Source organism: Chenopodium album, chromosome 1 (assembly GCF_948465745.1).
Source record: "Chenopodium album chromosome 1, dcCheAlbu1.1, whole genome shotgun sequence".
NCBI classification, from domain to species: domain Eukaryota; kingdom Viridiplantae; phylum Streptophyta; class Magnoliopsida; order Caryophyllales; family Amaranthaceae; genus Chenopodium; species Chenopodium album.
Window position 1 is genome coordinate 27,405,305 of NC_137834.1, and position 25,763 is coordinate 27,431,067.

At 35.0% G+C, this 25,763-nt stretch overlaps 3 protein-coding genes across 5 annotated transcripts; 2 read left to right on the forward strand and 1 right to left on the reverse strand.

The window, feature by feature from the left end:
• The first annotated feature begins 2,343 nt into the window (after positions 1-2,343).
• LOC145577515 (uncharacterized) lies at positions 2,344-8,289 on the forward strand. The gene is made up of 2 exons (XM_081635035.1): positions 2,344-3,372; positions 7,875-8,289. The coding sequence occupies exon 1, from the start codon at positions 2,446-2,448 to the stop codon at positions 3,352-3,354; it is 909 nt and encodes a 302-aa protein (XP_081491161.1). The 5' UTR covers positions 2,344-2,445; the 3' UTR covers positions 3,355-3,372; positions 7,875-8,289.
• Positions 8,290-9,493: 1,204 nt separating this feature from the next.
• On the reverse strand, positions 9,494-14,874 carry LOC145577610 (DNA cross-link repair protein SNM1-like). Its single transcript, XM_081635119.1, has 9 exons — positions 14,131-14,874; positions 12,796-12,976; positions 12,424-12,663; positions 12,209-12,353; positions 10,608-10,742; positions 10,433-10,499; positions 10,267-10,344; positions 10,126-10,178; positions 9,494-10,033 (listed from the first exon to the last, which is right to left on the reverse strand). Exons 1-9 carry the CDS (start codon positions 14,735-14,737, stop codon positions 9,935-9,937), a joined length of 1,605 nt encoding a protein of 534 aa, XP_081491245.1. The 5' UTR covers positions 14,738-14,874; the 3' UTR covers positions 9,494-9,934.
• A 4,795-nt stretch (positions 14,875-19,669) lies between these two features.
• LOC145642943 (protein FAR1-RELATED SEQUENCE 8-like) lies at positions 19,670-24,646 on the forward strand. Of its 3 annotated transcripts, none has more exons than XR_014115737.1 (4): positions 19,670-20,588; positions 22,515-24,051; positions 24,130-24,189; positions 24,269-24,646. XR_014115737.1 is itself a non-coding variant. In XM_081694103.1 (4 exons), exon 1 carries the CDS (start codon positions 21,183-21,185, stop codon positions 22,011-22,013), a length of 831 nt encoding a protein of 276 aa, XP_081550229.1. In that variant the 5' UTR covers positions 20,595-21,182; the 3' UTR covers positions 22,014-22,261; positions 22,515-24,051; positions 24,130-24,189; positions 24,269-24,646. The 3 variants fall into 3 exon arrangements, 2 of the variants coding, with proteins under 2 accessions (XP_081550229.1, XP_081550226.1); XM_081694103.1 differs by lacking the exon at positions 19,670-20,588 and adding an exon at positions 20,595-22,261; XM_081694100.1 differs by lacking the exon at positions 19,670-20,588 and having other exon boundaries at positions 20,595-24,051.
• Positions 24,647-25,763: the final 1,117 nt, after the last annotated feature.

Here is a 25,763-nt window from a genome sequence, read left to right on the forward strand (position 1 = left end):
AGACACAACTATTAATTGGAATGTAAATTTCGTTGATTATACACCAAAAAAAGCTTTAATTATTCTGAGTGAACACCATCAAAGCTTCCATAAAAATTCAACAAAAGGCCTTTCAATATGAAAGGATGAATAGCAGGATCAATTGGCTACACATCCGAGCGAAAAAGATGAAAATTTGGAGTAAATAAAGAAGATGGCGGCGACAGAGAAGAACAAACCCCCCCCCCCCCCTTTTTTTTTTTTTTTTTTTTTTTCTGGAATGCCAAATTAAAAAAAAAAAAATTAACAAAAAAAAAAAGGAAAAAAATAAATAAATTTCAATTTCAAAATATGTTGATTGAAAATTTGGGTGAATTTTGAAATTTTGGCTGAATTTTTTTGGCTGAAATTTGGTTTTTGGGTGGGAGTGGGCCCCATTAAGTAACCCAATGAGAGGTTGCCAGCAAACTTTGTATGTGGGCCTACACATACTAGCTTTGTATGTGTATCCTTTTGCCATACTCTATCGTATACACCTTTTATTAAATCACGTGCCCAATCCCAATGGTGCAATTAAAGAAAGGAAAAATTGATTCTAATAATCCCACCTTTAACCGATTCGTCATTAATAATCCTACCTTTAGATTATTATTTAATAATCCCACCTTTATAGGGGATTCTCTTCTATTGGTCCTTACCTATTGGTAACCTGTTTTCATAGGTTAAGATGTCATGTGTCGTTTTTTAATTAGCTGAAAAATTAAACTTAAGAAAAAAAACAAAACTGAAAAAATAAAAAACGAAACCCACCAGCCACCCCTACCCACCGTGAACCCACCCATAACCCCCACAAATGGCCGGTTGGAACCACCAAAAACAGACTGGTTGCCACCCATAACCACCGCAAGTGGCTGGTCAGAACCACACATAACCGTAAACCACCCCGCCAACCAATAGCAACCCCCAAAATCACCCCATGACCCGAATCCCACCCTCGACCACCACAGCCACCACCATAAAACCCAACCCAGCCGCCAAAAACCCCCCTTCTAATCGCCGAAAAACCCCTCTAACCGCCGAATACCACTGTAAAACCCCGAAACTCTTACCCAAATTCAACCTCAAGCCATCCCTTGAAGAAATTGATTCATTGATTTTTTTTTTGAATTCATTGATATTAATGGGTTCGATGGTTTTTGGGAGGTGTGAGGGTTGGAATTGGGGCGGTTTTTTCTAGGTAAGAGTGGGATTGGGTGTTCCGGCGGTGGGGATGGGGGTTCGGTGGTGGATGAGGGGCTGCCGGAGGTTAGGTTAGAACCTTAGGGTGTTTGTTGGAGGCTGGCTGGGTTTTAAAAAAAAAATGTATTCTTTTTTTTTTCTTTTACCAATTTTTTGACCAATTATTTAGTGACACATGTCACTCAAATTAAAAAAAAAGTTTACCTAATGTTCAGGTTACCGGTAATAAGGGACCAATAAAATAAGATTCCCTACAAAGGCGGGATTATTAGATAATAATCTAAAGGTGGGATTATTAATGGCGAACTGATTAAAGGTGGGATTATTAAAATCAATTTTTCCTTAAAGAAATAGAGAAAGTAAAAATTCAATGAGAATAGGGTTAATCAGGATTAAAACGATATGTTAATTAGGCGTCGGGTTGCCAAATGACGTTATTTATGGGTTAAGTAGCTGGAAAACCTAATTAGGTATCTTTCAATCCTAGTTTTTGCTAGGGTTTTCTCGATCTTTTGGGTTTTCTTTTAATCCTAGTTTTTGTTTTTGTGTTTTTTTTTAAACATGAAAAACGGATATATATAATTGATGTGCCTAAATGAAAATTGGAAAATAGCAGAGCTTAGTGGTTTTGGCCTGGCTCACTAATTTGCACCTTGGGCTTATTAGTTAGAAGTTCGATTTTTCATTACTATGTTACCTACATTCAAATTTAATATTGTAACATTTGTAATTTTCAATATTTACTCACACTCCTATTGTTTTTTTAATTTGTGATTCTCAAATGTAATCTAAGATATTTAAGTTACAGAATTTGCATGGACAAGCAAACCCACACTTCTGAATTCGTAGATACGTCAGTGCTTTCTTATATGCAACCCAAACAATGGAAAACTAATTTGCAATTGTAATTTACCAAAAAATTATATTTTTCATAAAAAATAATTTTTAATAAAAATTAATTTTTCATTGAAAATATTTTACATCAAATCAAACCGAGCTTAAATGAAAATTAGGGAGGAATACGGGGTACTTCGAAGTTTTCAACGTTTCTAACTTTGCTCGACTATACTTTCTTCAACTCATCATCATTCTGGGTCCCTTCCCCTAAATCACTCCTCACGCAGTGACGCCAAACCCCCTATTCCAAACTTTGAAAACCAAAAAACAAAAACTCCATCACCCCTTTCAAAATTCAAATTCCGACAATCACCACTCTATGATCCAAAAATGTCATCAATAATCTACCAAATCTTAACCTCCACAACCCTCCTCTCCCTAGGCCTCTACCACCTCATCTCCACCACCCGCAACTACCTGAAATCCCCACAATCCTTCACCTCCAAACCATTCCACCCACTCCCTCTCTCCTCCTCCCACCTCCGCCTCCTCCCTCTCTACTTCCTCATCACCTCTCTCCTCCTCTCCTTCCTCCACTCCCTCCTCTCCTCCTCCCTCCCTGACCCCCTCATCCACGGCCACTCCCCCGTCCACCTCTTCACCTCCCTCCAATCCGCCTCCATCTCCTTCCTCTTCCTCCTCCTCTCCCTCTCTCTCCTCCTCTCCGAATCCACCTCTCTTTTCTCTCTCCTCCCTTCCGACCTCTTCTTCGCTCTCGCCTCTGCCTCCTTCTTCCTCTCCTCCTCCGTCTCCTCCTCTCGCTCCGCTCTTCTCACCTCCGATCTCCAATCCCGTTGCGACTCCATCTCCTCCACCATCTCTCTCATCTCCTCCATTCTCTCCCTCGCTCTTGCCGCCTTTCCCAGGGTGTTCGCCTTCGACGTTGGCCTCGCTGCGTCGGTGTGTTTGCAGGGTTTATGGGCTCTGCAAACTGGGTTGTCTCTCTATGTGGAGGCGTTTATTCCTGAAGGGTGTCATCGTCTTCTTGATGTTGTTAGTGGGGTTGAAGGGTCGACCAAATGTGAGCTTGAGGAATCTAAGCTTCGTGCGGTTGCGATTCTTGATTTTATGTTCTTGATTCATGTGGGTGTTGTTGTGGTTTTGGTGTTTGTGGTTTATGCTGTGGTTTCTAAGGCTTTGGGTGTTTCTAGAAGATTTGGGGGCTCGTATGAGGTTTTGCCTACTGCTGCTGATACTAATCATGTTCAATTGAAGACTTTGACTGGAACTCAGGCTTAATTTGGGTATTTTTTTAAGGTAATTTATGAACTTTTATTTAGGATTTTTGATGTCTTGTTTTTCAAGCTTTTGTGATTTTGCCTTTTGGGATATTCTCTTCTTTTTTGTTGTTGGTTTAATGTTTTTATTGGCTTTGTTGTTAAGTTTTGCATCTGTTTTTGATTTGCTAAATGGCTGTTGTTTTTATGATTGATTTGATTTGATGACGGGATGTTATCGGTAGAATGGTAGATTTAAGTCAACTCCCAGAAATAAGCAGAATTATATGGTTTCAAAAAGTTGTTTATTGGAAGCGTGATTGATTGTCATAGATTTTAGGATATTGATGACATTGCAACTACTTCCTAATTTCCAATTTCCCATGTCTGTCAATGCAATAAGAGCTCTTTGTTAGAAGGCTAAAATTGAGTTAGTGATGAACTTATAAGTTAGATCTGTTTCGTACAAGTACATGTGATTGATAATAAACTCAATTCAATGCTACTATGAGTGGCTTAACACATTGACCAGTTCTTTTTGCTGGAATGAACTGTATTTTTGAAGGGAGTGAAGATGTAAGAAGAGACGCTGTTAGAATAGACTCTTGAATGATGAGCTATAATTGCCCCTTGGACTCCTAGGAATTGCAGGCATTGAGTAAATTAAGCAAACACTAAAACTATAGACTATGTTTTTGAAAAAGGAAAAAACAACGAAGCTTCTTGAAAGCTAAAATCTCCAAGAATATATTCAAATGATGGATCCATTATCCATTGGGTAACTTTCAAATGGTTGGCTGTAGGTGATGACTTTCTGTTGCTTGGCTAAAGCACATCCTACAGTTGAAGAAGGAAAGTGGAGATAAGCACTTTCTAGGATATGTTGATAGCCTCTGTTTGACGGGGGTGCATTTTTTGTGGTTTGCTCTTCTTTGGTTATGCTTCTTGTAGATTCTTGTAAAGCATCGTTATCAGGGATCAGCATAACTTTCCCATCTGATTCAACTAGAGTTGCTTCAAAAATGTTAATAGACATAGACTTGGAAAATTCACTTTGAAATAATGATTTTGATGGTATGAAGTTTTACTTAGGCAGGCATTTGTCACTGCTTTTGGTTCAATGTAAGGTAATTGTTCATAATGTGATAGATGTCAGAATGATGTTTGTCTATTTGTAGGGGCTTTGTTTTAAAAATTATCTTAAAATGTCAACAGTAGTTGTACTATCATGCTTATAACTTAGTGTTTCCATATGCAGCCAAAATTTAATATTTACCCAATGGATCCATCATTAAAATTTATCCTTAATCTTATGGTGAATCCTAATATCAATCTGATTGGCCAATGGGCCAGCTGTGTTCAATGCATAATAGGCTATCCGATTTATTGTGATACTCCTAATTACAAATGTGTGAAGAAGCAACTATTAGGTTTTAGTTAGAGGATCTACTTCTACACTCCTAGCTGGCTAGCCCTTGTCACTAACAGCAACCACCTCTACCACCTTTAAAATAAAAAGTAAAAAATGCTGACATGCATCATCTGCCCAAAGTAATAAAACAGGCTTATAGATTTTATCAAATCCAATTATTTCATCCTCCCTTTCTAAGTGCAATAGTACTAAAGAATTCCCCAAGTAGGCCCAATATATAACTTCATAATTAAAAATGTAATTGTCTTTCACTTCATGATAAAAAAATAAAAATTGTTTCACTTCATGAACTATTCTGGGTTTTTTTAACAGAAATTAATTCATACGAAGCACATGCCTTTTTCATGAAGTTGGACCGTCAATATACAATAATCGTAGTCTTTACTAGCAGCTCTACCTATTAGAGATTGCTTCATCTTTTGGCTTTGTTTTGGGATGAGCAATTTTCCAATGCCTTGTATATATTGATTTATCTTTGTTGATAGATATCACCAAGCATAGTAGTATATCATCACTACTTTCACTTATACTGTCATAGTATTATTACAATGAGAAATGAGATTTCTCCAACCTGAAATGGACCTTTCATAGTAAATACCTCTTTGTCAAATACAAAGTATATTAGCAAACAAAATCATTTTTATCTGTATTCACCTTTGAATAATTGTCATAATCCATTTCAGCCCTACTGTTAGTTGTAGAAGTATGGTAATATCCTTGTGTGTTTTTGGAATGATCAAGTTATGTGATCCATGTTTCTGTTCAGTCACATGTTTTACCTTTTTACAATAGTAGTGGGCCTTTCCTAAGATTTTGTTTTTGAGTAGTGCAAGGAATTTCCTTACATGGCATCTTTTAGCTGCCTTTAGACTTAGTGAGAAAACTGCATTAACATTGTTGTAAATGCAGCTAAATGTTGTGCGCTTAAGTTGCAGAACAACTTGTATACATACTGCTGATTGTGTAAATAGTTAAACCAAAATGCTTCATTAAAAAAAATGGCTATGAAACTACAACTTTTGCTCCTGTTGTTTATGACTGTTTGCGTTGGAACAAAGGTGATACAGAAATTTTAACTTCTTGTTGTCTTCTTCCTCATAAAAGGTCAACCATGTGTCACCATCTTTGGTGCATTCTTGGCTTTGCTAACTTTAGATATGTTTTATTTTGTGACAGTGGCGTATCCAGGAATTCCGAACTGTGGTTCGGAATCTTAAAAAACAAACGATGCTCATATATTAATTAAATATTCAATATATAAGTTCAAATTTTTATTACAAATGGATGGATTAAACAGTTACAAAAAAAAAAAAAAAAAAAAAAAAAAAAAAAAAAAAAAAAACCTACAAAAGCATTCTTCGAGTTTTATACTTTGAAAGCGTGCTAATACATTACTACTTCTATAAATAATAAATGAGAGTTGATACACATACAACCATTGTATACAACACCATTTAAATTTGGACACATCATTAGAAAAAGTGAGAAAATTAGAAGTCAAATATAAATTGAATATAATGGAACTTGGGCCCATTATTCTAGCCAATCAAAACATGAAAAATTAGAGTTGTATGTAGGGACCACATACAACAATTGTATGTTTAGGCTTTTGCATGATGAATCTATAATTCTATTGCAAAAAAATCAATATTACATGAAAAACAAAAATCCCAAGTCCCCAATAAACACAAATTTGACAATGTAAAATTTTTCTAATTATCAATTAAAAGACCATGTAAAAATTTTAAATTCTAAGTTTCTAAATTCAATTTGTACGTCAACAATTCAAGTATTCAACAATATATCAAAACTAATTAAACAAATGAGTAATTAATCTAATTATCACTAATTTACAAACAAATAAAGATTAAGAATTAAGAAGAGTAGAGGAATAAGAGGACTGTTGAAACTAATACGTACTAAAGGATAAAAACAATAATAATAGTAGATAAGTATGAAGCAAGTAAAATAAGGAACTCAATAATATTTCTTTATGCTTAATTCTCCAAATACAACAGCCATATATATAGGCTAACAAACAACAAATAATAAGTTAAAAAACTAAAAGTATAATGCCATGATAAACCCACTAAATAAACTCAATAACTTCTAAATTTATTTGACTCTCTAACTTAACAAAATGAGCAACATACTACTAAAATTATTGACCCAACTATAGACAAACTCAAGAAGAACAACGGAAGAAAAACAAAACAAAAAATAAGGGTGGCTAGTCTCGAACCCATGATCTAAGAGGAGCTTCACTACTCTATTAGTCATTCCCTTACTAATGTGCCAGACTTACATATTTGGTTATTTACTTCACAGAAATTTCTTTTAACCTTATTTTTTTCATTTTAAAAAAAAAAAAAAATCAAAACTTATAATTTTTTTCAAAAAATCTGGGGGTTCAATGAACCCCCTTGAACCCCCCGTGGATCCGCCCATGTTTTGTGATTAGCTATTATATGATTAATATGGAGAAAGCTCTTCTTGGTGTCTTCTAAAGTTATATAGTGTAACTTGATAGAAAGATTGTGCAAGTACATAATGTGTTGGTTTACAAACTCTAATTTTTTGATGATTTTGAGTGGTAAATTTATTTGCACTTATGTAATAATCAGTTTTAATTGATTTTAATTCTCATAAAAAATTTAGCTACACTACTAAGTATGATACCATTTGTGGTCACCATCTCTAGAAGTGCCTGGTACATTTACTAAAAATTTGATCATTCAAAGCTTTCTGTGAATGTGTCTAATATTGTTTGTGGTTTTGTGTTGTGTTGATCCTAAATAGTTGAAACTGTTATTCTTGCCAAGTCCATTCCATATTACTGTCATTGAATACTTCTAATGTCTAGATCTATACACTAAATATTCTTAGCTATGCTATAAATTTGTATGTATTCTTGCAAGATACTTGGAATATATATTAATTTTCTGGTGAAAGGGACAATGTGCATGACATTTAGTGTCAATAAGGTAGAAAACAGGCCACAAGGCCTACAAATACAGTAGGCACCATGTACCAGATCTTGTGCATTTTGCAGTTTGCCATATCTTTGCTTGGTCAGATCTAACTCTTTCACTATTTTATATGTTATTCAGGTTGGTATATCTTGTGCAATAGTTTGAGTTAACAGATCATCATTTGTGGGGGATTGATTAATGTGTATATGAAGTCCCCTAGATGCAAGCACATCTACTACAGTTCTTTGTTTGCTGAGCAGCAGGGGAAACACCTCAACCGGTGGCCATGGAAATATATAAAAGAAAAGAATGGTGCTGTGTACTTTTGAAAGTGGATTGTTATATGCCTCTCTTATGCTAACTTAGAGCATAATAGCATATGTACAATTTTCAGCAAAGCTGTGTAGTCTGCTTGGAAAACAAAATTTTGTTGAAATTTCTATCATAGAATTGGGGAGCTTAAATTAGGCATTTGGATTAAATTCTCATTGATCAGTGCCCAGTTTTAATGTCCTACTCTAATCTATTACATTTGAAGCATGTTTTTCTCTAAGTCTTAAAATTCTATTCCCAACTCTTATGAATAGAGTAATCTGAATCTAGAAGACATTCATCCTTTCCCTTGATTTTCCTCCTAGTGGCAACCAATGCACCATTATCACTATCGGTGTCAATGAAGCTAACATTGGCAATAGCTGAGGTTCCTTGCCTTTGTGTTCTTAGCATCACCATTCACCGATTGTTTCTTTTGTCATTTCCAACACTCTAATTTAATGAGGCTCTTTATGCGTCAATAATTGCAAATCTTGTTACGGTTAGGGTTTGGCCTTTTCAACTTAGACTAAATATTGTTCTTGACTCCTTGTTCTTCCCCCATTAGTCCATTACCATTACTATTAGAACTCTTTTTAAAGTTTCTACCTCTCACAAACAAACCATCATTGGGGTTATTATTTGATTTAGAAAATAAATGATTGTTTATATTAAGTCCCTTTGGGTCAACACGGAAAGCTAATGAACGCAAAATACTTCATAGTTTCAAAATGAGCTCCATCCACTCAAAATACTCATTATGTACATTACCACCTTCTTCTTACAAAATGTTCACTCATAATGAGCTCCATCCACTTTTGGGGAGATTGAAGCTTGTATTACTTTTTAATGGAGGAAGAACTACAATGGAGAAATTCTCAAGGAAATGAGAAAGATGGTTGGTGTTCTTAGTAAGCTAGGTTTTAGATTTATATCTAACTTGTGTATCTCTCTCATACTCTTAAAAGACTATGCGAAGTGTATTTTTAGTTCTTGAAAACAAGGTAGGTTTAGGCGAACCTACCCTTGAGCAAACTACCAATGGTTAGAGCTAACCTCACTCTTAAGTTCAGGCTAACATTTACCAGGAGTGTCTAGACGGTTTGTTCAATATGTTTGGGCAAACCTTCTATGGGCTTGGGTAAACTTTTGCTTAGAAGAACAACTTTTCATAAAACTATAACTCACTAATTTCTTATAAAAAATGAACTTATGACCACTCGTTGAGAAGCTCTTGAAACAAGCTATCACTTTCAATTAGAATCAATTCAATATTATTTCTAGATTTTGAGATATGATCATTTAAAGTCAGCCTTTTACTAAGCTTCTCTTCTTCAAGCTCCAAATACCATAATACCAAACATGCATCAACATGGAGCATTCGAGACACAAATAACATAACCTATGGCAAAGGATATGTAAAACTTGTTTCAAATTTCTATGTAGTAAAACTGCAAAAGTAGTCAAGCATCTTACTTCAACGAGTTAAAAAAGCATAAGAAATTTGTACTAAACCAATATACAGCATTTAAAACTAACTTTTGAGATAGAGCTGATATACAATATACTAATAGAGATACAACCTTTGAGTACCATTTGAAATAGCAGCTATGAATTCATGTGTTGCCAATAAGCTAAATTTTCTTTTGTTGGGGGAGAAACATTGTAGTGTTTGCCTTTCGTTAATTGTCCCATAAATCAAAAAATATATAATGGGCAAGAGCAAGAATCTACTATAGAAAACTCGCTGATGGTAGCTTTAAACCATCATGGCTTAATCGGAGCCATTTCCTAACAGTCATCAATATGAGCCCAACCAAGCATGACCTATTATTCCAACAAAATGCTCCGCAATTCATGAACAAATTGGCCTACTTTTTTACTGCTCAGCCATTTAGCCACTGTCGAAAGTATGATTGCTGTTTTTCCCGGTTAGCAGGATTGCCAATGTTCACTGTCGGAATTATTTTGTTGGGCCTAAGAAACTGAAATACAGCAATAACTAAGTCTAAGTAGTAGTGTAAACAAACGTATTTGCAAAATAACTTTTCAACAGTAGCAAGGATTTGAATCAAACCTGAACAAATTCTTGCAGTTCAGTAAAACTGGAGTGCTCACTGTAGGGAACTCCTGCACAGTAAAAGGAGAGAACTAAATTAAGCAGATATAATTTTCAAATAGTCGAAGTACTAATTGCTGGAAATTCTTTCTATATTACCATAAATTTGGATGTTTCCTCGTGAATTGGGTTTGATTAGATCCAACTGACTACCGACAGACTCCGAGAATGTCCAGCCTATAACTCGGTAAGCATGTACAATTAATACTTTAATAGATTCAAGAAAAAATAGAGAACAGCAGTTTGCAGCATTCAGCAAGACTACCTGTTGGCCAAAATGCCACGACTGCATTGAACTGATCCTGGTATGTCTTCAAGTAGTTCTTAAGGGTCTTGCCCATAAATCAAAAGGAAATAAGACATTGTGAAGTATGAATGTAAGTTCCATAGAGATAAACCTTAAAATGTTTTTAATGGAAGGTCCACATTCAGATTAACACCTCATGTTTTAACGATGAAATAGGCAGAACATGAAGAGGAGTATCCTTCCCGTTGGTGCTGAGATTTTTGGAAAGGTGAGGCCAGTCAAAGGACTGCAAAATTCTTCTCCTTGACGCATTTGCATATATCTTGACCTAAAGTCAACATGAAATAAAGTCAGGAAACTACAACATAGAAATCATCTTAACAATACTACTCCGTATAAGGCAAGTCTTATTAGCAGAGACAGACTTTAGAAAAGAACTGATCCGGGATAAATTAAAGTAGGATTCTATGAGCTGCCTCCATTGAATAAAAGATACAAAGTTCTAGAATTTTGAAACAGTTACTTTCACTAATATTGCTAAAACTCATCCTTCACAGGGTGTCATCAGAAACACTCTTTCCATCACAGTTAAAATCCCATAAACAAAACCCACCTCTGTAAGCCTATCACATAATTCATTTATAGTCTTAGGGATTTATTAAGAGGGAAATTGAATCTGTTATATATGCATTATAATAATTGAAGCAAGATGAAGACAATAAGAGATGTTTCATCATCTACTTTGTACAAGCTATCTTAATTCTCAAATGGGTAAGTCATCGCACTTTAGATTGTAATTTCTTGTAATCATGATAGCAATCAACTTTCTTACTGCATTATATGCTATATTGCCTCTGATTCCATATAACTGATTACCAAGCAATCTGCTATATTATTTACTTCAGTTAAAGGCCATGATGATCATCAAATTTTTTTAGCATCCGCATTATATGCTTAAAGAAGGCCATGTTTTAGTATCTACATTATATGATAATTGATAATGACTACTGCACCCATCAATTTAGTGTATGCAGCCCTTATATATTCTCTAAAACAAAAGGAAAAAATGATATTCCAAATAAAGTGTCCAAGTCCTACAGCTTTTACACTCTGAGACATCACTGGAAGTCCTTAGACTTTAGCGACTCTTGAATACAATGTGTTAGAACTCTTTTTTTCCAAAAAAAAATGGACCGACTCAACTGAAAAATAAGACAGGAGAACAAACAAGATAAACATAGCGGTAGCAAAAGGACTTTTTGTTCTCTAACGTTCACTATGCACTTGAAACATACTGCATTTACAGCAGTGTCACAGTAGCCATTCCGATTTTTTTGGGGTGAACTGTCATCATATTTCTATTGTAAATTTATGGATTCATCAAATCTGTTTCTATTGCATAATCATGAAACTTATAAGGTAGTTCCTGTTGAAAAAAGCTGTTGGGGGACATTTTGTTTTACATGCAGTAGCAGGTTAAGAAGTAAAGAGTAGTGTGTGTACACTTTACTTCAGTACAACACGGATACAAGACTAAAAGATAGAACACAATTGAATGTTGAGGAAAAAGGAGATAAAAGGTAGTGGCACACATGTTTTATTAAATACAAGTATTTTACAAACTATCATGATCACTACATTATTTACCAAAAATAAAGCCATATTTTATAACGTGAGATAATGTCATAATCCCTATTCATATCTACTCAGAGCTAATAAAACTATCCATCTTACATCAAAATGAAGGAAAATGACTGTATATGGAATCACCAAATAGTAAGGTCAAAGAAATACCTTTATTGCCTCTGAAATGGCAATATATACACACTCTTTCCCAATACTATATGCCCCAACTACAATGAGGGTCTTTGGTTGCCTTTTGAGACAGGTCTTAGTAGTCCTTACAACAAAGCTCGTCACTTCTTCTTTTGAAGGAAACCTGCAATGCTCATATATGTAAGATATTGCAAACTGCAGAATATAAAAAATCTAATGGGCACACATATTACCTGTATTTTGGGTTGCAATAAGTTGTATCTAGGTAAATTACATTGACTTTGTTATTTACAAGAAGGGGATAGGTTTGCATGCGTTTACAAGCTCTGAAATCTCCTGTGTGTAAAAAACGCTGTCCATCTGAAAGACGGAAGTAAATTAAGGCAGCACCTGGGCAGTGATTGGCTTCTAACAGTGTCACTTTGACACCATCTATTAGGTGTTCAACATCCAACTCCAAAGGGCATATGTATCTGTTCCCATAACAATGCAAAACATACTATACACAATAAATGATACATCCATATTATATGAGTATGTATAGCAAAATGAAGGCAAGACCTTAACAGACTCGTATATAAGTGAGTCACGGTAGGAGTCCTTACGATGGATTAACATAGAGACACATTCTAACCAGGCGAGCAGTGATAGAGGTGCAATAGATGGGGCCGTGTGACCATGCCTTGCTTAACCCACCATAATGATCAGCATGAAAATGACTTAGAAAATAAGAGGAGCAGCCTTTAACAGCACCATATCGAAATGCGTCCACAGTAAAGGGAGTACCTGGAAGATGATGGACAACCTGTTAAAACATAGCCTATTGACGTACTGGAGAATGATCGATAGAAAAAATGTAATTTATTAGAAAGAGTTCAAGGCTAGTGACACCCTGACTCACACAACCACAGATCTGAGCACATCAAAGCAAGTTAATGACAACACCTTCTTCCCTACTCAGTTCAATCCTAAGCTGTATGCTATGGATGTTAATGGGATTCTTTATTTTGTTCTTTTGTTTGTTTCTCTAGCCTTCATCCAAGTCATCTTTTTTCTTTTTCAAATCCTATCACTAGTTCCTTTTATCCTCCAAGTTTTTTCAACTCCATCCTTTATTGAATATGAAACAACAGGTAGGACTAGGAGTACTTCTCATCATTTGCATCCAAACCAATAAATAACATTAGCAAAGATGTGATAATTTTTTATAAATTCCAATTCCTTATTGCCTAAAAATTTATTTACACTCCAATTGACTGTAACTAACTCAAGAAGATGGAAGTTCTAAGCTGTGTTTGGCAGTGTTACCCTATAACATTAAAGATGTATTTTAATATACCATCTTCTCCAAGTAAGGAAAATCTTTTCCACTTAGGAGTCAGGAAATTTAATATCAGATCACGAAAATTATTTGTTCTTCACAAACCAATTACGGAAAATGAGAACATAAACTCGTTAAACTCGAAAACTGACTTTCCCTTGCAACCAAACACAGCCCGAGTTCACAATAAGACAGGACCTATTTGCTCTATCTATAGTACCAAAAACACCTATCACTTGGTTGCTTCATTCCAATAAAGGTTCGAACCCCTAGCCCTCACAAACTTCAGCAGCACAATTCCCGAAACAAGAATGATCAGACCCTCATTTCCACACCCACACACTATCATTTGAATAAGAAATTCCAATATGATTTAGACAAGATCACAACCCAAAGGACAATAACTGATTCAAAATTCTTCTAGACCAATTTTAGCAATTTCAGCATAATCACAATCATCCACACATTCTCAAGCTGAAAATGAATAGTATTGCTATCTTTATATTACTGTTATAGAGCTCAAAATTGGAAGTTATCAATTGCATCCAATCAAACAATTCAAACACTAATATAAAGTAACGAAAAAATTAAAAAAAAGGAAAAAAAGGGAGCTGATAACCTGGAATCTTCTTATAGAAAGGGCAAGACCTGGCATTTCCTTGTACCATGAATGATTTCCTTTTCTGAGAAGCCTTTGAATCGATTCCGAAAGCTCGATTTCCAGCACGAAAAGGGTCAGGAGGAACACAAGGAGGGCTTAAATGTGTATCAGTTTTCATATCAGGAAGAACACCAATGTGGGTTTCATTCTTTTTATCGTTTTTCTTCTCATTTTCCATCTTTTCATGCTTTTCTGGTTTAAGCCCCCACATTTGAAAAAGGTTTTTTTGCTTCAATTTCTTTGACTTCAAAGGCAAATCAACTCGCAATTTCAAGCTAGACCAATCAGACCCACTTCGATAGAAATCGGCAGCAAAGCTCCCGTCTTTCGAAACCGAACTTGAACTCGAACTCGAACACCCAATTGAATTTTCATTGAGTAAATCACAATCAACTTTGCGGGGTTGTTGTTCTTCAAATTGTTCGTTGAATTGAGGTTGCGGGAATCCATTTTCGTCTAGAGAAATTGAGGGTTCTTCATAAAATTCAGAATTGGGATCTTGGTAAAAGAGATATGAATCAGATAATGCATCATTTTCTTCGAATTGGTTGGCTGATTCAAGCATAATTATGTTGATCTGTGAATTGTGACCCCAAAAATCCCAGTTTTTCTTTGAGAATTGATATGAATGGGTGGGCTTGTTATTACAGCGGTAATTGGGTTTGAAGTTTGAAGTGGTGTTATTGTTTTTTTTTTTTGAGTTCAAAGGATTAATCGTCGCGGGAAATCTTTGTTAATTTTGGGTCGGTTGGCCTCTTCATATACCACTTACTAGTTTTTAGCCCCGTGCAATGCACGGATTTATAAAGTAAGATTTTTTTAATAATTATAGTCGACTGACATTAAATAGAGTTAATTGAAATAAAATGACTTATGTAATAATTTTATTTTATTTTTTCAAATTTTAATTTATTAATGTCTACGGAGTATCTTGTAAATTCTCAAATTAATATGTGTTGCATAAATAAATTTTTTTAAAAGAATTTAAATTTTTAATAGAATTTTTTAAGGAAAATAAATGAATAGTATTTTAGAGGGAAAATTTTTCACAAAATTATGCCAAGTGTCCCATTTGGTGATTACTTTAGTATATAGTATAGATTTTGGGATATCCCTACCTTATAAGAAGTATAAAGTTGTTCTTATGAATAGTGCACGGACTTTTATACCCTTCAAATTGTTATTTTACCTTTGTACCCCTATTTACCCTTCAAAATGTGTTTTACCTTTGTACCCTTATTTGTAATTTTGTACTCCAATAGTCCAATTTCAAATTGTTCTTACCCGTCTACATTTCCTTACACATTTGAGCTTTCTCTCCTCCTCTCCATGACTCCATCTCTTGAAAGCTTTTAACTTTCTCTCTCCACACTGTCATTGCCATTTCCAAGTACTAAATTCCACATCTTTATTCACCACCTTCCCAAAATTTCCAAATCAAATTGTGGCCAAAATAAATTTGACAATACTAATATATAGCGGTTGTTTAATATTGTTAGCCTCTGTGGTGGATTATGAATTGGTCGTTTCGGTTTCATCATTGATGATTCTTTCTCTATTTCGTATTGTACCACCACAATTAAGTAATGCTAATATCAACACTGCGAAAATAAACAAACAACAATTCTAACATTTGTTCCTTTTCTGCATCATCATTGAAAAACCTAAGAATTATATTCTACAGTGACTCTACATAGTATTTCAATTAAAAGAATCACCATATACGAATAATAAAATAAAGATTTTTTTCAATATACGAGATATTTCACACATAACATTCAACTTAGCACGACTACAAACAAACAATGCCTAAGCAATAAAAATACTACCTCCGGTTCAATTTATTCGCAACAAAGGGGTATTATTTGTGAGACATAAGATATTTCTTTGTTGCGAGTAAATTGAACCAGAGGTAGTATATTCATTTGACGGTCTTTTATTCCTCCATGTGAAGTGCAAACACAAGACAAGTAAAATTAAGTTGCAAATTAAAGGCTAGCCATTCCGCGCGCAACGCGCGCGTTGACTGCCCTAGTGTAGTAAAAAAGTAAAAATTGACTCTACCATTCTTAACTAAATTAGTATGTGCCCATGCTAATGCACGGGTTATAACTAATAATGGAATATAAAAAAGAGTATATTTCAATAGCGCAATTACTCTTGTGTATGTAAATTGATTTTGGTATAACAATTGTAATATTAAAAAAACACTAAGGCTATGTTTGGATAGCAAAAAATGGAAGGAAAGGAAGGGAAGGGAAAGGGAAGGAGACAAACTTTCTTGTTTGGATAATATGTTGGGGGCAGGGCCGGCCCGGAGGGGTAGGCCTCGAGTGCGACCGCCTAGGGCCCACGCCAGAAAGGGGCCCAAAAATAAAAAAACAAATCAATTTGCATAGCTGTAGAAATTTAAACTGTCTAAACTGTAGTTTTTACTCGTTAAAAAATAAGCTACTTTTAAAAAAGATAATAAATGCATTTAGTTAGCAATTAATATTAAATTACTTAGATGTCAATTAGGTGGAGATAATTATGCAATATAACCTCTTCTTCTTCTTCTTCTTCTTCTTCTTCTTCTTCTTCTAATCTTATGATTTTATGAGTATCTGTTTCAAAATATTAATCTTTTCAATTACACCGTTTCATATTTATTCAATTACCGAAATATTATGCAAAAGTTATTACTCCAGTATTGTGTATGGAGACTTATTATTCAAATAATTTAAGTTATTTTCATTGTCTTATATTTAAAGATATTGCGTGTAAAAAAATTTGTTTACGTAAGGGGCCCTTTTCTTACATTATGCCTAGGGCCCATAAATTTTTAGAAACGGGGCTGGTTGGGGGAGGGAAGGGGAGGGGGAGGGAGGGATCCATTTTCCCTCCTCCTTTAATAAAGACCATCCCTTCAAAATTGGAGAGATTTGGAGGGAAAATGGAGCTCATCATTTCCTCCACTTTCCCTTCCTTCCTCTTCCTCCTATTTCCCTCCCTTCCATTTCCCTTCTAATTTGTTATCTAAACATAGCATAAGGCTATGTTTGGATAACCAAAAATGGAAGGAAAAGAAGGGAAGGGAAAGGGAGGGAGACAAAGTTTCTTGTTTGGATAATATGTTGGGGGAGGGAAGGGGAGGGGGAGGGAGGGATCCATTTCCCTCCTCCTTTAATAAAGACCATCCCTTCAAAAATAGGAGAGATTTGGAGGGAAAATGGAGCTCATCATTTCCTCCACTTTCCCTTCCTTCCCCTTCCTCCTATTTCCCTCCCTTCCATTTCCCTTCTAATTTCTTATCCAAACATAGCATAAATAAATTATAAACAGAAAGTTAATTAAAATAACAATTGCTATATCCAAAAACAAAACTAGTAAAGATAGGAGATTGAAATAGTCTGTTTCACCTACAAAATAAAATATAACACCATATGAAGTAATTAAAATAAAAAGAACCTACTAAATCATCGATCAACACAACCCAAATATCAAATTGTTAGAGTTATTTTATGTTTTCGTTCCTCTCTAAAAAATCTTATTATATGATTAAGCCCTTTTATTATTATTATTATTATTATTATTATTATTATTATTATTATTATTATTTGTAAATGTAAATTGGTGTAGTAGTACTCCAATATTTTTATAGAAGTGATTATCAAGTGAGTTCCTAACCTAATTTCAAATCACATTAAATTCAATGTAGACCACCTTATTAATAGTGATCAAAGTATAGTTATATAGTTACGTCGCTACTGGCTTTATTTTTTTATTTTTATTTTATGAACTCATTACGTATAGCTTATCAAAACTTATTTGAACTAATTAGCTCGAATTTGAACTTTTCTGAAATTATATCTCTTACAATAAATGAAGAAATCGATAATGATTAAACGTAAACATCATTACATGAATTGTTAACAAACCGACCCAAAAATGTACCCGAACCCAATATGCCCCGACCTGAAATCAACCCGAAACCAAGATTAACATAATATTTGTGACACGAAGCCAAACATGACCCGACTTAGAAATGACCCGATCTGATTGTAACCTGCAAATTATTGACTTGAACCAAACCTAACTTGAACCCGAGAATGACCCGACTTGGAATTGACCCAACTTGATTATCACCTGCAATTTTTTTACTTGAACCGAACTCGACTCGAACCCGAGTATGACCCAACATGATTATAACCCGCAAATTATTGACTTCAACCGAACTCGACTCGAACTTGAGAATGACCTTAACTCATTTTAACTCGTGAAAACTCGAATTAAACTCGACCTATTATTCACCCGACCCGAATATAACCCGACCAAAACCCGATAAGATGTATGACCTAACATGATCCGACTCAAGCATGACTCAACCTGAACCCGACACGCATAGGTTACGACATTAACCCGATTTGACCCGACCCCGAGTTAACTAGACCTACACTTACTTAACCCAAACCCGACCCGTTTACCCGAATTGACAGCTTTAGATGTACCGTTTACATTAGCAATTATTTTTTTTCCCAAAGTTAAAACAAAACCGCTAAGTGAAATAGTGTTTTCATATAATTAAATGAGTGAAAAATTAACTGCTAATGTAATATTTCTATGAAAAGCGCTCGTTATTACACAATACAAAAGTAAAGAATTTAATTGATGAGCAAATATTATCTTCATAAAGCCAAATTTCAAAAATAAATTAAATAAGCATGAATAAGCAAATCAAAGGCAACAAACATATGATTATGCTATATAAAAACTAAAATAGATCAAAGCCTATAAAATTAATAAATTTAGTATACTAAACTCTATATATTTATGATGATAATAAATATAATTAAATGAATGATTTGGAGAAAAAGGTCGTATCTTTATTATGAATATTTTATAGGAGGGTAATTGGAACACCCAACAAAATTATGATCCAAAAAAATCTCATGAAAAACACTAATTAAATTAAAGAAGTGATCTGATTAGAAGAGATTGAAACCAACCTTTATAAAACCTCATAAAATACAAATTAAATTAGTTAAAGGAATAATCATTTTTACATATCTAATCCTCTCAAACTTCAAAAATTATGACAATTTTCTTCTAACAAAATTGATATAGCTACAATCAAATATATTGTTTGAATATTGAATTTTCATCTGCAAAATACACATAATGACCAACAAAAAAAATAATTAAATCAACAGTTCATATAAGAGATAGAAAGACTGAAAATAAAATGAAAAATAACAAAATTGATTATCAAAGAGTAAATATCTAGCAGAGTAGAATGTAAAATTTAGAAAAGAAAATCAACTAAAAAAAATCGAGATGAAGCTGAACAAATCGAAAAATTCAAATTTGTCAATATACTGTTATAAAGTAAAAGGTAGGATAAGGAGGAAATTCAAGTTTATAACAGGGATAAACTTTTGTTGTTTATCCTAGGGTAGAATAGTCATTTCCTAATATTGGGTAAGGGGTACCTTTGGAATTAGGGGTTGAAAGTTCATAAACGTCTGGTTACCCGTTAACGCTCCTTCATGTTGTTATTGCTTGTGGGGACCATTACATCTAACCCTGGTTAACCAAATAGAATCAATTCCGAATTGAATTATAGTAAATAGAAACTACACTAAAAGGGGCTCCCTCCATAACTACCCAACCTACATCAATTTGTTCATCATTTTATGCCTTTATGTTTTCGAAACCATCAGTTTCTTTAATAACTGTAAAACTACATCTCTTGCCTCTTATCCCTCCAATTTGTTATGGAGAATTCTTCTAGATTTTCATCTGCTTTAATTTTGCAGTTGATAAATTCTTCTTCTGATATATTTTTGGATTCATGCATGTACTTTGATTTTTTTTTCTTGATTTTGGAGTTTAATTACAGAATTTTTTGTTTCACTTGAAAATTTGATTTTTGATTATTTTTGGTAAAATATGTGATTAACAAGAGAAATTGATTGAGTTTTTTTTTTTTTGTTTTTTTTTGGTTTTCTGGTTTTCAACATTGACAAGTTGCAAATTTGCAATTAGTAGAAGTGGAGAAGAAGATCAGACATTTTTTTTTTATTAATTACCTCGATCGCTTGTCCCTATTAATCTCAGGGATAAACCAAAAATGTTTATCTCATAGATGTTGGCCCACTTATTGGTGACACATGTGCGAAAAAGGTGAATGGTCTTTGACAGTAGGCAATGTGGTCCCAGGTCTTAATTTGACGCCTGTTTGCTTCTGTTATTTTTTCCTTAACCATGGTTAGAATCTTCTTTTCTATTTCCCCATCCTCAATTTTGTCGTGGTTTTCTAGTCGTTTTCAAATTCGTTCTCTTCAAGTGTCTCCTGAGTTGTTTGATGGAAGATTCCGGCGAGTGATTGCTTTTTTTTTTTCCAGTTAATCTGTGGCGACTGGATGGTAAATTAGGTAAGTCCTTTATTCATTGGCTTGTTCTTATGGTATTATTACTTCCTAGTTTCTTTGTTCCTTTCTGGGTTTAAGTTCAATTCGTTGGTCGTATAGGGTTTGTTTGAGATGACATTAATTTCTTAATTGTTTGAACTCAATTGGGGTTTATATATCATCATTGTTGGTTTCTACTCATTGGGAGTATTAGTATTTGTCTACGTATGCTTTTATGAATTTGATTAGATTATCCGTGCAATAGTTTGTCGTTTCACATTCATTCTATATTAATTCCATTATACTTGTTTAGATTATCCGTGATTAGTTTGGTAATTGGTACTGTTTTTGTGGTGTGATTATTTTGCTATTCGGACATCATATATTAAACTTCGTGATTTATGTATGTTGTTATTTGATGTATTCACAGATACTAGATACAATATTTGTGGGTATTGGTGTATATTTGATCTATTAGTTTGATTGAGTAGTTGGAATGAGTTGTAGCACTGCTTTTGATGTTGAGTGCTCTCCTAATCGGGGGTGTGTTGAGGTGGTTCCTTCTGTTTCCCCGGGATTAGATGGTGGGGTTGTGTAGATGGCAGTCATGTTTGTTACATGACGCCAGTTAGGACAGTAGAGACTGTCCACACCATTGTTTCGAGTAAAAAGGTTACTGTTGTTCCTTATGTGGAACCCTCCATGGAAGGAATGGTTTTTAAAACATGGCAGGACGTTGAAGCCTATTACAAGGAATACGCCGAACATAAAGGTTTTGGGCGGACCAGGGTGCAAGGCTCATACACCAAGGAAAAGGAACGTAGGGCGATGACATGGCATTGTGAGTGTTGGGGTAGACTTGATATGAGGGCAGTTAGGGAGGCTAAGAAGAGAGCTAAAAAAATGCAGGTCTGTGCAACTAGTGGGGTTGTTGGAGGTGTAATTGGAGAGGATGAGCTAAGCCGTTGTAAGAGAAAATCAAAGAAGTGTGAGTGCGAGGCAAGGATTTATGCAAGTGTGAATGGGGAAGGTGTGAGGGAGATTAAGACTGCAGAGTTAAAACATAAACACTTAACAAGCCTAGGCAAAGCAAAACTGGTTAAGGAGTACAGAATGAAGAATTACTCATCTAATGTTAGGAAGAAGTTAATGAATTATTATGAGGAGGGTGTTCCAGTTGGTAAAATTCACAGTTATCTTGGGACTGAAATGGAAGAAAATTTGACTATGACTGTGAAAGATTTTTTGCATGAAGTTTATAAGAAGCGGAAATCTAAGATGCAAGGCGGTGACTCGGCTGCTATGATGGCTTATTTTGAGTATATGATGGTCGATAATCAGAATTTTTTCCATGCAAATAGGGTTGATGCTGATGGCGGGTTGATAGATGTTTTATGGGCTGATGCCCGAAGTCGGGCTGCGTACGAATGCTTTGGTGATATAGTCTAATTTGATGCAACCTACCTTACTAACGAGTATGAATTTCCCTTTCTTAATTTTGTTAGGGTGAACCACCATGGTCAATCTCTATTGCTTGGATGTGCACTTGATTCTCACGAGGATTCAGAAGCATTCCGTTGGGTTTTCCGGCAATGGTTGACTTGCATGGGTGGCAAAGCACCTTTAGGTTTTCTAACTGATCAAGCTGTCGCGATGCGTAAACCATTGGCTGAACTGATGCCTAATACAAGACATAGGTGGTGTATTTGGCATATACTGTCCAAATTTATAGATAAGCTAGGGAAATTACCTTTGTTTTTGGTACAAAGGGAAATTACCTTTGGAAGTGCCCTATCTCTTATTTGATCACTTTTCCAACCTTTGCTTTGAAACCAGATAATTTACCCTACTGGCAGCTTATTCTGAGTCTTAACTATGATGTGATTTATAGGTTATAATTTTCTATTGTTTAGTTGTTTGTTTGAATCTTACTGGCATCATTTGGTACAGGTATAATGAGTTTAAGAACAAGCTTAAATCTGTTGTATAAGAGAGTTTTACGATTGATGAGTTTGAAAGGAGTTGGAGTGCTACAATCAACCAGTACAACCTTGAAAGTAATGAATGGTTGTGTGGTTTATATGAAGAAAGGCACATGTGGGTGCCTGCATTCATGAAGGAGTTTTTTTGGGCGGGCATGAAAATGCGCAGAGAGTGGAGAATATAAACAGCTTTTTCGATGGCTTTGTAAATCGAAAAACCAAGTTGTTTGAGTTCCCAAGGCAATACACCCAAGCTATGATGAAGCGCGTGAAAGACGAGGTGGATGTTGATGATAACTGCTCAAAATACCTTAGAAGGTTGATGAGTGGTTTTAAGTTGGAGAAGGTGTTTCAAAGGCTGTACACTGACACAAAATTTCAAGAGGTTCATACTGAATTATCTAGGCTGATGTATTCCATTACCTAGATGAACAGTGGTTATCAGATAACGTTGTTTAATACCTGCTAGAGGATCGGGTGTGGATTATTCCACTGGGGCATAGTCATGAGGAAATAACTGATAGGAGGAGGTTTTATCGCGTTACCTTTGACACTATTACGAAAGAAGAGTGTGACTGTCGTAAGTTTGAGACGTTTGGCATAATGTGTAGGCACAGTATGCGCATTCTTGATCAGAATCTGGTTTTTGAGATCCCTGAGAAATATATCCTCACTCAATGGCACAAGGACGTTATGCCTAGGCACACAAGGGTTAAAGTACCCTATCACGACCCCTCACTTTCGGTGACAATTAAGAGGTGTAACAAGATGCTTAATGCTTTTGAGCCACTTTCTGAAGTGGCTTCGACAGTTGATGATGCAGCTATTCAGGTTGTTCTACAGGGTATTGCTAAATTGAAGGCTCAAGTCCAGAAGCTTAAACAGAAGAAAGATGAACTCAATCCACTTCCAGAAGTTGTTGCCTTCCCTAGTGGGCCTGGTCCTTCCCAACCCAAGTCAGTAGATGTAGTTGTGACTATGTCTTCTGTACAGAATTTAGTTAATGATGAAGTTATGTATTACGATGACCCCGCTGTAGGGGAGGGTGATGGTGATGGGGGGGTTAGTACTTGTTGGATGTTAATGAACAACCAACAATTGATATCTCAGCTAATGATGATGCAAACCAACTTAGAGATCTAGATGCAGGCACAACCTTTGCTACTGACAAGAACAATACCCCAGTTGGCCATCTAGAACAACCCCGTGAAGTGAAGAAGCGCAGGGGACAACCTCCTAAGTCTGCTGCGATTGAATCCTTTCCCCAGCCTACCCCCCCACCAGTTCATGATCCTAGTAAAATAACACAAAAGCGCAAGGGACACCCAGCAAAGGCAGTGTCTCAGTTGCACACCATTGAAACTAACCATTGTGTTTCTACCACAGGTACCATTTTAGACCCAATTAAACCTAAAAGGCGCAGGGGAAGGCCAAAGGGTGGGCGCAACAAAACATTAGCGAAGAAAGGGTACAAGAAGGACGTACCCGACCAGAAACGCAACGACGTAAGTGTAAAATTCAATTTTATATATACATTTACTGTCAACCATCTTACTGATATGCCCTTGAAATGGTGTGTACAGCCTTCCACTCAGTACATACTGGACACATTCTACCCATCCTCATTCAATGGTTCATCCATGGTAAGCTTTATAGCAACCTTTGTTTAATTACTCGAAACTTTTTTTACTTAACTAAGATAATTGGCTTCCTCTGTTGCAGTCTAAAAGAAGATGCTTACGGTCTAATATTTCTAACAAGAACGATCCCTTTGACTTAGAGTAGCAGCAAAATGGTGCCAATATTGAAATTGGAGCATCGAGCAAGTCAATAGAGTTCTAATGGAATCGCTCCACACATATCACTTTTGCTGAAGTGTTGCCACCAATTAAGTCCTTACTACATATATTATTAGGAATACTTATAACTGAACTTCGTTTGTTCTCACTAATATCAATGTACTATGTTTAACTTGTGTTTACATTGTACTAGTCTTGTTAATGGAATTATCAATTAGGGGTTATCTATTATGACTTCTAGTTATGTCAACATTGTTCTAGTTTTGTTAATGGTAGTATCAATTTAGATGATCTATTAAAAGATGACAAGTACAAGTACATTTAGATGATCTATTAAGTAAAAGGCCCATATAATAGATTTAGCCATTTGACCCATATAATATTTTTAAGCAAAAGGCCCATATAACATATTTAACCATATGGCCCATATAATATATTTAAGCAAAAGGCCCATATAATAGATTTAACCATATGGCCCACCTGATAATGATACTGGCTTTCAATAATAATACCAATAACCAAACCTTTGCATTGTGTATTGAATATTGGACTTTGGTAGTGAAAATTGAATAATACCATGAATTTAACATGTTTCATAGTTAACATGCAATCTTTATAGGTGACATTCAATCTTAAGATGAATTTAAACCTGTCTAATAGGTAAAATCCAATCTGAACTTAAATTGTAACATGTTTAATAAACAACTTAATAACCATTACTAATTTTAATAATATATTACATGGTTTGGCTCAAATGCCACAAAAGGAAATTTGACATGGTTGTATTTTACTACATTGAGTACATGCCCTGCCCAATCTATCACACCCTTCATGAGGATATTTTAATTTTGTAACAAGTCCATCAAAATAATACATATTTAAATAATGAAGTAAACGAAAGGGAAAAGATGCATCAAACATTCTTAATAACTAGTGGCTTAAGCAAAATCATACATGAATGACGACACATCATCAAAAGGAAGCCACTAACACAAAAAACATGTATATTTTCCTTAGAAGTCCTTGCTCACAACTGAGACTGGCAGTGCAAAAACCTCATATTTGTTCTTGATCTTTGCTTGTCCCACTATTTGAATTCTAGTAAGAACCTCGTTCTCGTACTGTAGACACCCATTCGCGTCTCCCCAAAACCAAACCCAGTGATGAATACCTTTCATGTCATTTGATTATTGAACAAAGCGAAAGTGTGAAAAGTCTAGTGATGAGGATGTTTTTATTAAAATATCTATTCTTTCTGTTTTTGAAAATATTTCTTTTCTTACCTTATTTATGAAAAATGTGCATTCCAGTTTAGTTTGGTCCATGATAAGGGTCCAATAATAGTATAGTTGGATAGGGCTTGAAAAGACCTTTCCAACGATATATCATAAGCCCAATTCCGATGAATAATGAGGAAG